Source organism: Amblyomma maculatum, chromosome 7 (genome assembly GCF_055883805.1).
Source record: "Amblyomma maculatum isolate TAMU_Amacu chromosome 7, ASM5588380v1, whole genome shotgun sequence".
In the NCBI taxonomy this organism is placed as follows: Eukaryota; Metazoa; Arthropoda; class Arachnida; order Ixodida; family Ixodidae; genus Amblyomma; species Amblyomma maculatum.
The window spans coordinates 119007891-119022103 of NC_139350.1; the positions used below are offsets into that span (position 1 = coordinate 119007891).

General features: G+C 46.9%; 1 protein-coding gene across 1 annotated transcript; it reads right to left on the reverse strand.

Annotated features, from left to right (window-relative positions):
• Nucleotides 1-1008: 1008 nt before the first annotated feature.
• Nucleotides 1009-10021, reverse strand: LOC146184552 (uncharacterized). Its single transcript, XM_084608810.1, has 2 exons — nucleotides 9885-10021; nucleotides 1009-2027 (listed from the first exon to the last, which is right to left on the reverse strand). Exons 1-2 carry the CDS (start codon nucleotides 9901-9903, stop codon nucleotides 1495-1497), a joined length of 552 nt encoding a protein of 183 aa, XP_084464936.1. The 5' UTR covers nucleotides 9904-10021; the 3' UTR covers nucleotides 1009-1494.
• Between the last annotated feature and the right edge of the window lie 4192 nt (nucleotides 10022-14213).

Here is a 14213-nt window from a genome sequence, read left to right on the forward strand (position 1 = left end):
CAACTATTATTATTCTGCATTGGAGATAAGAAAATATTATTTATTCGAGTAAAAGGTCACTGACCTCTACTACCTGTTCGCACATAACACGACTGCCGGTTTTAATTATGCAACGCGTGAAAAAATTTAGAAGCAAATAGCGTGCTTCGTTTATTTTGTTTGCAGGGGTAAGTGTTACCTTTCTCCCATCATGCAAGTCGTGATTCAAGCGTCCACAGAACAAATGCGACAGGTATCTGCGCCTTTGGGGTGAACCAATTATTATTACTATTAAACCGACAGTGGTGTATCTGGCACCACTGCAATGCGATGCGCAAGGCTGTCTAAACACGTATGTGCACAAAACCGCGCAGCTGTCGATTGCAACAAAGTGCGCCACCACGTGGCCAGTCAACCTCCAAAACTCGGCCATGTCACATAGTGATATGACGTAACACACCCAAGTGACAAATCAACACCCGGCCATGCTATCTACAGGAAGAGCACCTCCCAATTCAGCCCTGTCACGTGATCTTATATCACGGGCATCTAAGTCAATAAGCATCTTTTATGACTAATGCAACACAGAATCAGTGTCGTAAAATCATCACCAACCTTACTGCACCCACTGCAGGACGACAGCCACAGGCATACCATTTCAGCTTAACCGACCTTGTACCAGCTGCTCCCAGTTAACCGCATGATACTTTCTAATCGCATGCCCCACCTAGCTTCCTGCAGGCATCCGCTTCCTTTTTCTTCCCTTCGAATCCTGTTGGTCACCCTTAGAGACTGTCAAATAGCGCACCCGCACAGTCGAACCCCACTACCCCCTCTTTACGCTTCTATCGATGGTCAGAAAGACAGCAATTCTGCGCTTGACTCTATCTCACCCCCCCCCCCCCCCCTTCCCACCTGATACTATAAATTGGCCTGGGCTTCCAAGATAAACGGTTCCCTCCCCGCCAGCCGTGCCTTCTTACCAACGGCTGTGGTAAGAAAACTAAAACAAAGAAAACTATCCCAAACTTCAACTACTTTTTATTTCATCACCTAGCCTCTGCTTTTATGTTTTTCATGAAATGTATAACGCCAATGTTAATGACAGCAGTGAGCTTATCCTTAACACAATCATACGTACTGCCTCATCAGAGGTTGTCCATATATATCTTGCGTGCGAAGTGTTTGGATTAGATTAAGAGGTCTTTAGCCAGTATTCACCGTTGCGGTTGGCACGAAATTTTAAACCGCACCAGCTGATATGACCTAAAGGTCAATCCTACTGGCTGTGTTCCTGTTTTATCTCATAAATTGAAGTTTGAAACCGCAAATTCGTTGCCGGATGTCCTTTGTCGCCCGCCTTAACAGCAAGAACGAAATTGCCTTCATTGTGCCATATTCCACCCATGGCGGACAGGAAAAACCACAAAGTGCGAGGAGAGAATGTTTATTTAGTATATAAAGTTTAGAAACTTCAGATTCGAACTGCTGACCCGTTTTACACCTAACGAGCCGTCACTTAGGCCCAACTCTGCGCGGGCGAAGGCCGGTCGCTTCTTTCTTCCAACGAATTCTCTGGGATGGGTCCTCAAAGTGCATCCTCGTGCGATGGGCTGACAAGGCGCGCGAAGTAGCGAACTCTTGGTCACAGAGGCTGCAACGCAGAGACTGGGGAGTCGGCTTGTGACACCTCCTCAGGTGACTCACCATCTGGCGCCTCAGCTTGTAGCCCCTGCCACACAGCAAGCAGCGGTGGGGACTGCGCTCCGCCAACTCGGCGGCGTCGAGGCGAAGCAAGTAGTCTTCGCTATTATCAGGGTCACCGTGCATCCTCGTGGGGTGGGCTGACAAGGCGCCCGAAGAAGCGAGCTGGTGGTCACTGAGGCGGCCGCGCTGACCCAGTGGCGCCTTGTGAAACACCACCAGGTGATACACCAACTGGCTCCGCAGCTTGTAGCCCCTTCCACACAGCAAGCAGCGGTCAGGACTGCGCGCCGCCAACTCCTTGGCGTCGAGCCGAAGCAGGCAGTCAGTCTGATTTTCAGGGTCTGAAAAAAGAAACGGTCCCGCACGTGTCACAGGGAAAGCGCCGCGATCGGCGTATAAATGCGGTGCAGCCAGAGCTGACAAGAAGGGTGCAACGTCGTCTTTGATCCGGACAGGCAGAAACGCGTGCCTTACATTCGCACTTTTGTGAGCACCGAAGTGCACTAAAATTATATAGTACACTTAAGGTCCACCTTTCAAAGTATGGCGCCATAGCGTTGAGGGCTCCCACAGTTTTGTAATGAAAGCTACACTGCGGCAGGCTCTGAAGCCGTCGGTGTAGCACTGCTTTACCGTGGAAGACGAAGAAGACGAATAAGGAGAAAAATAAGAAAAGAGGAAGAAAAAAAAGAAGGAAACGAAGACAAAGGAGGGAAAGAAGGAGACAAAGAAGAAGGAGAAAAGAAGAAAAAAAGAAGTACAAAAATAAAAGGAAGAAAAAAAGAAGGAAAAGACGAAGAAGAGGTAAATGAAGACAGATAACTCGGTATTTGGTAGTGGCGAACGACAACACTGAGTTGCTAGGACAGAGTTCGTTCGAACGTTGTAGCGGCCGTGTGACCCGGAGTTCCACGCAGAGACGATGTCATACCGCTAGAAGTCACCTTCACCCGAATGAGAATGGTCACCGATGAGAGGCAAGGGGTCCTCATACGGGAAGTGATTTCCCTATGGCATAAATAAATCTGAAACGAGAGTATACTACTATGCGCAAATCCATGTCGTTACTTTAAAGCCGAACCTAAGCGTAGCCATGCAGATTGCTTTAGCGTAACTCCAGGTTTGACGACAAGCTATACCGCAGCTATTTTTTTCTCGCTTGTTTACATATAACTTAATTTGTGCCATCAAATAAATCGCACACACTTCGTGCTAAGCTGCCATGTTATCCAGTTCCCGGTCGTAGACGACCACCAGACATATAATGCCGCGAGTCGTACGAACGTGCTTGCTTGGCCCAGGAGTAGAGTGCCTTCCTCGGCCTCCAAAATCACTGGAAGGTTTATTCTAATTTCACTCGCCCGTCATAAGGGAAGGAAAGAATGTGGGAGTGAAAGTGGTTCTGGTTACAATGAAAAGGCGCAGTATCTGTCACACTTGTTTCTGTGGACACCTGAATCGCGCCGTAAGGGAAGGAAGGAAGGTGGGAGTTAAAGTGGTGCTGGTTAGGAAGGATAACGCCGACGACGCGAAACCCAGGAACGGGCGGGCGCCAAAGAGCTGGGCTCTAAAACAACTGAACAATATAGTGCCACATGCATGGCGCCAATATCTGGTGTCGGGCTATCGTTTCACCCCGAAAGCGGGTGTCCGCTGCGCAATGGCGCCGCTCATAGGGAAAGTTGTCCCATTCGAGAGCCTAGCTTCGAAGGTCGTGAAATCATACAATATAATTCGTAACTGGAGTTAAGTATTGAGATAAATAAGTATATAACCGTGTATAACTCAAAAACGGAATGGCAAATCGGCTTAAAGAAAATGTCGCGCAATTCATTTTATTTTCCTATCTTTCGACGAGGTCGCAATCAGGCTCATGGCAAGTGCTGGCCGCCATATGCGATGCGACGCCAGCATACAAAATTTACTTGGCCGCAAGTTCAGAATAATAAGCTGCCGCTAATGGTAGGATGGCCGCATTTGACAGCAATCTACCGGTCTGTTCTTGTGTTGTACGCGAATTTAGCACAAAGATAATTCCTTAAGATGGTTCCACCTTTTGTCTTCTCTTCCTTTTGTCACTAGCGATGGGTGCTTGGAGTGGTGCTCCGATGTTCAAATATGAAACTGGGTCAAGCAAGTAACTGAGTGCAAATACTTATACGACTGTTAATGCAAACGTTTTTTGGTGTGCTACAGTTCCGGCAAGTACAACCACGGTGTCTAAACAAAATAATGAGTTTCATTGCTTTATCCATCATCAGTAATGCGAATCCCTAAGGCAGTCTGGAAAGGTGGCACTAAAAGCTAGAAGTGCCCCACTTTGGGAAAACGCAGCTATTAGTAACCTGGTCTGCACGTTGCGCTGTGACAAGGAAGGTAGGGACAAAAGCTTGAAAAGCAAGGAGAGGGATGAGGTCAAGCGGTCCGGGGGCCCCTGCGGCTAGAAACAAAGGAAAAAAAAGGGGGAATGGCGGTAATTTTGCTGTCGCAAAACTGGAGCGTGAGAAATTAAAACGAAGAAAAGCCGGTGAAGCAGCGGGAAGAAACTAGCTTGAAGAAACGATACAGGAAGAAAACAAAACAACACAACAATTAAAGTGTAAACCGAGCCATCAGTTCAGACCCGCTAATGTGGACAACACATGGTCCCTGAAACTGTCGCTGCTACCGGTAAGCTTTTTTTTTTCTGAACCTGTTTTAACCGTTTCGAACCAGAACAGAACATGTCTGTGGAGGCGAACCCGAAATGCGTGAACCTGAGCTGAACCAGAAAAAAATTCAGTTAAAAACGGAAGCGCGCGCTTCACACCGATTATGGAACAATCAATTGATTTCAGAGACGGTCTGGGACGTACGTTTGTGTGCGCGTAATAGTTGGCTGTGAAATGCTTCGAAACGGGTTCACTGATGTCCGGCGTTCCATGCAGCGCCAGGTGAAAATAGCAGCACTGCGGCCAGCATCGGATGCGCAGCTAAGTCAAACTGGCAGTGAGGTGCAGCCGCATGATGGAAGTCTCAAACTATGACATATTGCCACACAGTCGGTTATGGCGCTTAACTGTTGAGCCGGGAGACCGGGCTGACCACCGACGTCCCGGCAATTGCGTTTGTCAGATGTGGCTCGAGGCCCCATCGGTAGCGTTGGCCTGCGACTCCGTGGCTCGGCGGAAGGCATCAGCGGTCCCGGCAAAGACGAAGCGTCGACTAGCTAAAACATCGTTTAACTCAGCATCACGTAGGAACGGGCAGAGTAGCATGCCTGGGGAGAGGACTGACGCGCTCACAAAGCAGGTGCCTGGTATCCTCTTTCAACACCTAGAGGGTGTTTCCTCTTTGCGTGGTTTCTCTCGCAACGGAAAGAGCCGCTGCTTTTTACACGCTCAGCAGGTCAGATGGAAGGGAGAAAAATTCATGCCCGAGCAAGTTCTGATGACTCATTCTCGATGGCGTGAAAGAAATCTCCTTCATCTCCGAATAACGGGCGAGGGCGACGCTCTCTCCTTCGAGCGCCGGGATTGGTCAGCGTTTGCACACACACGCACGCATACACATTACAGCACGTGTAAATTCGACACCCAGGATCATTTCCGCGAGAGGAAGCGTTGCGCGGCTGACTGGAGGGCGCTGAATGACCGAAATGCTGCAGCTTGGCACCGAAAGGATGGCGTAAGTCTCAAAGACTGGACCCCCCCCCCCCCCCCCCCAGCTGAATAACGACATTACTAAAAGAAATTGACTGACAGCCACTGTTCTGCGACTGGGTCGACAACTTTACTGCCCGACGACAAAAAGAAGACAAAGTTCTTATCGACTACATTTACAGCCGACTGCAACGCATAAAACGCGGCAAGTACGCACTAAGTGACGACGTCATCGTGCGTTGGTTATTTCAAGGTGTACAATAGGATAACGCGAGACCCATGCTAGGCGGCATTGCATGACCTGCGAAAAGGAAGCGTGTCTGAATCAATCAACTACGCCCGACAATTCGACAGGCGCACGATTGCGATGAAAAGCGAAGGCACAAGCGCGAAGCCATTCCCGCGGAACGAGCAACTGAAGAACGCAGTGAAAGACGATCACGGACCACGCAAGCCCACGAGACTTCTGGCGGACACTTGCGCTCACTGCCTGCAAAAGGGGCACCTCGTTCGGGATTGCACGAAACCCGACACACGCACCGAAGAGAAGGCAACCGCCGCGCGTCGGAAAGAAGACTACGCGAGAGCAGCGAACGAACTGCATCGTGACAGTGCGCTGAGAGGGTGATCCTTGTACCAGTGAAAATCAACGGCATAGAGACGCTGGCTTTGTTGGACAAAGGTTAGATGATATCTCTACTATGGTTGACTTTCGCACGAGAACACAATTTCAATATTGTGCCAGACATGGACTGTGTACTCGAAGGGCCATTCGGCGATTCAACGGCGCCGTTTAGAGTAACACAAGGACATACCGCCATCGGGGATGCCAGCGCAACTGTGGATGTGAAAGCGGTCAAAGACTTGCCACATGAAGCCGTCATGGGCACAGACTGGCGACAGTGCAAGTTCGACTACATCTAACGCTACATGGATGGAGCTCATACATTTGAGTGGATAGAGAAGAAGAGCTCTCAAGAACGACAGACGGAAGTCGACAGATATGACGACCTTCCGCAACAATGGCAATGTAATATTCGCAACGGGGAAACCACTACAACAGCGTGTCGAACTATTAATAACCTTGAGAACCAAGGGTCCCAAACTTTCATCACGGGAAGAAATCATACAACTCGTCAGGCAAGTGAAGCCGCAAGACTTCTCAGAATACTAAACAGCTAGGAAAGCTCCAATCCGTACTTTTCGACAAAATAGATGTTTTTACGAGTCCTCAAAATGATCTTGGACTATGCACACATGTGGAGCACACAATTGAGCTCAATGATGGCAAACCCATCCGCAGTTTTACGAGCGGAAACGAAAGAATGGCTGAAGAAAGGGATCATACGACCGTCAAAATCACCGTATACATCGCGTGTAATTGTTGCAGAGCAACCATATCACGAGTCCACACCCAAGCGACTGTGTGCAGATTACCGCTTTCTGAAAAAACGCGTATCGGATGCCGAAAGTCGACACAGAAATCCGCTAAGTTTCCAGTTTCCGAATCGTGTTATTTCACAAAAATTGACGTGAAAAAGACCTTTCTAAACGTACCTATACTTGATGAAGACCGAAAAAAGGCAGCCTTCGTGATAGACGACGGTCACTTTGAACATTCCGCATGATTGTTGGGCTATGCACGGCACCCTCAATCATGCAGAGAGTGATGATTGAAGGTCCACAAACGCTGATAGACGAAGGCCGAGTGATCGTTTATATGAAAGACATGCATTTAAACGGACACACCAGAAAATCACATTACCACTGTCAGTGAAGTGCTCAAAACTTTGCAGAATCCAGGACTGAGGGCAGACTTCAGAAAATGCTAGTTTGGAGTGCAGTACATCTCTTTCCTTGGTGCCATAACATATCGCGATGGAGTGGCAATCGATTCAGAATGAACAGCAGCTATATAAAGATATGGCAAACCAAGCACAACGACAGAAGTGTGATATTTCTTTGGGTTGACATCCCATTACTGCAACTACTTAAAGAATTACGCGAATATCGCTAAACCCCTAACGGAACTGACGAAAAAGGACGCCTTGATAACGTGGGTTACAGAATGTCAGGCAGCAATGGACAAGTTCAAAGAATGTTGGACGCAAGCGCCCATACTCGCTAGCTTTGACCCATCGCTACGAACTGAGGTTCATGTTGACGCCTCGTACACAGAATTTGGCGCCGTCATGTCGCAGAAACACGAAAGCGAAACGCGCATCATCGAATATGCAAGCAAGAAAGTACCAGAATCAGACAAGCGCAAGCACTCCACGCAGCTCGAAGCAATTGCAGTTCACTTGGCCGTCACAGAGAAATTCCATCATTACCTACACGGACACGAGCACTTTGTCGTCTACACGGACAACTGGGTTGTGTCACACATAATGTCCTAGAAGAATCCGAATAGACGTTTCGCCCGCATCGTGCTAGACTTGTTGTTCTACAACTTCAGCCTCCGCCATACATCAGGAAAGACAAATGTAGTGGCAGACGCCTTGTAGAGAACACCTGAAAACGCACACGGAGTCTTCATCCTTAGCGCCGAAGACGGCCGACTAAACAACGCACAACGAGCTGATCTGAAATTTGCGGCAATCATTCGAAAATTCAACTGCCGCAGGCAAAGGAGACACCATACAAATTTGTCAATGACAAACTCGTGCATATGACAAAGAGCGGTAGAAAGGAGATACATCCTATGTACTAACAGAAGCTCTGAGACACAACGTCCACGAAAACGATGGTCACGGCGACGTTACCCGGACGCTGACGAGAATCCAGCGACGCTACTTCTGGGAAGACATGAAGAGAGAGATAGAAAGCTACGTGAGAGGATGTGACACAAGCTAAAGGTTCAACCCGCGAACTGGACTGCACACTGGCTCGTTGAACCCATGGATAAAATCCTCTAACCTATTCAAAACTATTGCTATGGACAACGCTGGACGCATCAATTCCGAGGTCTCCAACAAATATTTCATAATAGGTGTTGATGGGACAACACGATTCACCGTCCCACGTGCCGTACCCGATAAACCAACAGAAAAGGTACTCCGTTTCGTCGAAGAAGATATTGTTCTCACGTTTGGCGCACCGAAGAAAGTGATAACGGACAGCGACATTGCATTCACATCGAGAGCAGTAAAGAGGTACTTTGCAGAGAAAAACATCACGCAGTCTCACAGCACCCTACGCTCCTGAAACAAACTGTCTTGTCGAAAGAACAAACGGCAAAATCCTATTCGCAAAGCAGAATAAAACATGGACGGCGACATTGACCACTGCAGTGACTACATGATGAGACGACATTCCAAGTGAATAATCAGCCTCACATCGAGTTGCAGACTTCACCATTCGAGCTGCTGTACAGCTACGTGCCTCGCCGATCCATCGACAACGAGCTGTCAGAGCCTGCAAATCCGCAAACCCAAGCAGAAGTTAAATGTGAAGAAGCACTCGCTACGATCACTGACTATTTGCGTGACATCAAGTGGAAATATGACACCAAACATAATCCGCCATGCTCTAACCTGGGAGATGAAGTTTGGAATCACTAAGGTTCACGGCCAACTAAACGAGGGCCAATGTATGAAGGACACTACAGGATCACGCAGGTGGAGAAAGAAACGTACATCATAACGAAGAAGGGAACAGAAGAAACAAGACCGCCGCGGTGGCTACAAGACTATTATTGCGAGGATGCAATAAATTGAAGACCCGCCCGTGTTAGCTGAGACTAGCGGCATCTTCTGGCAAGCGGACGAAATGACAACGGGGAGGGTGCGTCGGCGAGAGACGAGAAGAAGGGAGGAGGACGTTCGTGACGGACGGACGCAACGTCGGAAGCTCCATTAGGTAACCATTTTAATCCAGTTCAATCTTTATTACATTTCGTTTCTTTGAGAACATCGACCATGTCATTATGAGCTCCAAAGGCTGACACTACACAACACGACAGAGTATCGACGGATGCAATACTGTAGCTTGTACGGTCAGGGAGAGCACATGTATTAGCCCGCTAAATTCGTCAGCTCTTTTTCGATTTGGGTAAGCTGCTGCTGGTTACTCAGACCGATGCGTTTTGCACAACTTTGAACTCTAGAGCCTGCGCACAGTGCTGGTGAGGCGAAAAGTTTATGGGGCTGCCCAAGAAATCAAGAAACACACCAACACGACGCCAAGCACGCAGGCGGCAACCGAGCAAACAGCACGCTAGCCAAAATATGCCTCGGCCTAAATGCAGTCATACAGTTCTGATAGCGGCATCATTTCCTCGTCCCATAATATTTGACGTTTGTCCTGCGCAGCATCTTACGCGACACCTGCTCTCAACAACGCAGAAGACATGGTACAGCTCCCTCTCTGATGTTAGGCAGTGACCAACAGGAAGCGCTTCACCGACACCACAGTCCGCAAGCGGATTGCTTCAAACCGAACATTTATGTCTCCTAGAAACACGGCAGCGACGGCGAACGTTTTAAGCGATCGACAGAGCAGCTGCGCGTTAGAAAGATAAAGTAAAGGTAAGATAAAGTAGGTGTAAAGCCTCACCTGCAGCCTCGTCACTCATCGCCTCTAGTGGTGTGTGTCTGTCCTTGGAAGAAAACCAGTTCGCGCCTTCTGAACCTGACGACAAAGGACGAGGTCCGTTGTCTACGAGAAGCGAGAGGGAGGCACCACTCTCGCTCTCTACTCCACTTTTAATTTTCAACCTCAGCGCCCCCACGAACCCTCGAAGAACACTATTCACTTCGAGATCGACCTAGAGGTGGCGCCACCGTAGCTCCGATAGTGGGGAGCGGCAGCCGGCTGCGCTCGCAGCAACGCACGCGGCGTATGTCTCCTTCCGAGTTGACGGCGGGTTTGTTGGCGATGAAAACTTGCTTTATGCAATTTATTAGCGATTTAGTGTTTAGAGCGTTCCAATATTGTTGAAGAAATCCGTAGATTTCGCCAATGCAGCAAAAAAAAAAAAAGGCGCGCACTTTAGGAAAACAAGGCACGCAACAACCAAAACTGGCATCGCTTTGCACGCTTTTTGCATTGTACGATGCAAAACATGACATATCTTATCGCCTTTTCAATAGCCTACGCGTGTCTTATACGAGTGAGTCAGGCAAATTTAGTGTCAAGCCCACGGAGACACAAGGTTCGTGCTCTAACCTGCAGTACTTTAGAATGAACCAAGGCACTCGAGGATTAAGCAGGGTAAACGTATCAATGACAGCGTATTGCCCGACGGGTTGCCGTAGAGTGAGTTAACATCAACTCTGCCTAGACAACCAGGCAAAAGTATTAACCAAAAATGAGATTACGCCGACACTGTAAAGGAAACCTCGCCGCAGAGGAAAGCTGACTGCTCACGTGTATAGCGGTTAGTGGATTGAGTTTGCCGCGCTCACAACAAGGCGGATGCTTCTTGCGGTAGGTAATCTGGAGTTGCACTGTGAAATGACTCTAAATGATTTATTGAAAACGAGGGAAGTATAAAAAGTTTTTGATTTATGTGATGTTTACTGATGGTAAATTAGTAGTGTAATTTTTTTTTCAATGACAATGAATTTCACCATGTAACAGAATTTTACACACTTGACAAATTTTATGGATATCAGCGATTAATTTTCAATAACGTTAAAGTGGAAGCTACTAATCAGTAGCTGCGAAGACATCGTAAAATCTGCCCTTGGTCGCTGTCATGTTCTTGCAAGGAATTTTGAAAGGTCAAGATTTCTTTATCATTGTGATTATTGACTTTGTGGCGGTTCTGTCGTTTACTTGCAAAACCAGGAGCCGGACATAAATTATCTTGGAAGAAATGGAGTTCATGTCGCGTGACTGCAAATATGTATTTATTCCCGAACTAAACACCGATGGTTAAGCTCGCATGAAGCTATTTTACCCCCCTGGTCAGAAATAACCAGCTTGGTCGAAAGACAGCACATACGAAAAGGGGTTCTAATTATTCTAATGGGCGACCGGTGTACGTTGACCTATGTGTACTATGTATATTTAGTGTAACAGGAGTTGCGAAGATTCGCTTCTTAAACGTTCGAGCCTTTCTATAAAGTGAAATGTGCTCATTACCACTGTTACGGATGCGCAGAATTCGTGAACAAAAAAAAAGACATGAAATGCATAATGGGTTTAACGCGCCATGCGACATCGGCTATATGACGGATGATGGAGGGGCGGGCCTCGATGTCGTTGACCAGGTGGGATGGTATAACGCGCCGTCAAATCACACACCCGAGGAGTGCCTACGGAAACGGCCGGGATCGAATCTCACTTTCTGGAAATGAGCAGTGGAGTGCCCTACCACTGATACGCCGCAACACAGGTTTAACACAAAAAGAAAGAAAAAAGAACTCATACATTTCCATTGGGGACACAGAAGGCACAGAGTGGCTTGTTTAAACTCGAACACCGCGACACAGGTTTAACACAAAAAGAAAGAAAAAAGAACTCATACATTTCCATTGGGGATACAGAAGGCACAGAGTGGCTTGTTTAAACTCGATTTTTCTATGAAGCAGTCCGCGGTCGCATGTTTCAGTAGTTGCGGTTTTCCAAACAGAAACAGGAATATACGATTTTTGAGCGATTGCATTAAGCTCTATTGACGGCAGCAACCTGTTTTGCTTTGAAACGGCGCTAACGACAGCAGCGCTTCGTTTGAGGCATCGCTTGTCAAGGAATCTCAAGCGGCGAACGCAGCGAGTGATGATGACCTTTCCAGCGTGACATACTCGATATGCACAAGTATTTTCTTAACGGAGAATTTGGTAATAGCCTGTTCATATTTTTTTTTGCAAAAGGCAGATAGGTAAGAAAAGCGCAAATTAACCACGAAAGAAACAAAAAGCACTCTTGTACACGCCGTACGCACGTACGTAAATTCCTGCGGGTTGGCACGCGACGCGAACACGTATCCACACTGGGTAGGGTTCACAGCTATGCCGCTAGGTGCTGACTCTGCTCGATGTGTCAGGAGAAGCAACGCCTCTTAGAACGACCTGCGCGTCACGTGCAATCACGTCAGCAAGTCATCTCTCTCCGGCCCATCGTTACTAGGACAAATTCAGTTTCACAACTCCTCATACCTCCAGCGGAGGAGTGTGCACAAGGTGGCCGTCGCACGAAATAGTGGCGCTGCAGTCAACTCTTGCTTAACTCTTGCTTGAACGCGTCATCTGCTACATGCGGCACAGCGTGGAGCGGCCAGCACACACGCAGATTTTGCTTGCTGCCGTTGCACTCGACATGGCTACAGTAAAACTATAACTGCATTACGAGAGGTTTGGGTTCGAAGTTACGCATTAGCTTGAAGAACGCGTTTGTGTTATGTGAAATTCACTTGTTCATGCTGTAACACGCCTGTGGCAGTGCCGTCAGCTTGCTCACGAGCACTATTTCTTGGTTTACTCCCTGGCCTGTGTTATGTAGTCCGTTTTTTCAGGGCATAGATCCTGTCACGAAAACACATTAGTCAAATTTTCAGTGCATAGGAGCACTGTAACCTCACAAGGTAAAACAGTGGGTGTCACGCTTACTACTGCGTTGCACAGATTGCCTCCATTACATGCAGACGTCTGCTAGCCTGGCCAGTCTGTTCATGCTGCGCATCAAGTAGGCTATTCCCGTCAAACGATATAGTGAACACAGATTACGAATAAACGGCCTCTGTCGTCACCTAATCAGAAGCGCTTCCTTGGTGTCTTACTTTTGAGGTATGACGTGGAACATAGATTTGGATCGGCACTCTTGCAATCCTGTATATAGCAATATAAAAAAATGTTGCTTTGTCGTCTGAATAAACGTCAGATTTGAAGACTTAATTAATGAGCTTAATAAAAGAGGAATCAGTGAGAACGGGTGTGTTGAAATGCGAAAGGAAATGACTGAACAAGCCTATTCAAAAAACGTATATTGCAAGTAATCAAGTAGCACCCTTGAGAGATTCCCCTTACTATACTCTGACACACACACAGAAAAAAAGTCATAATTTTACTGCGTGTAAGGGAAGTTAATGTAATTTCGAACACGACTGGACTGCAATTTTAAAAGAAAAAAGAAAAAAAAATTAGCAAAAATGTGTTAAGGTCAACAACACTAATGTATGCAAATAAAGTGCAGCAAACAACCAGACCTTGATTTCATCAACATAGACAAACAATGCAAGATTGCAATTAATGCAGAGGAGAATATTATACTTCTTTAAGAAAATATATAGGTGGGCCACATATCCATCTTTTGTTGCATGTTAATTTGTATTGCTTCAAAAGAAAAACCATATTTGCAGCGAATGCACTTCAATGCGTGAATTACGGAGCTCATATGCTTGTTTGGTAGAATGTCTCGAGCTCATTCAGAAGCTTATATGCTTTTGTTCTTATACACCACTATTGTAACACCGCTGGTCCAATGTTAGAAAACCGGTGTTTCAATATCAGACCTACGTTAGCTCTCGAAGAAATTACTACTTTTTCTCACATTTGACCATCGTTCATGTCATCAGTGGTCCAGCGTTTGTCCACTATGGCACTGAAATTATGTGTTTACTATTGGCTTGTCCATTCATAGCTCAATTATGGCGACCTTTCTAATCCACTGGCATTCCTAGTTTGGGAAAACTGTGGGTTTCCTATATTGTCATATGAATGGCTCTTCCATTCACGTACCATTAAAATCCTGGCATTTCGTGGGCATTTACAAGCCTTGGAGCAGTTTATCCTTCATATTTATTAGACTAAATTTTTTTATTTTAAAATGTAAAGAGGGCACATAGTTGAACCACTCATTTCGATCTTTCTTTGGCGACCAGTGCAATGAACCTTTTTACTTACAAGAAGCAGCAACGCATTAAAAAATAGCAACAAAATT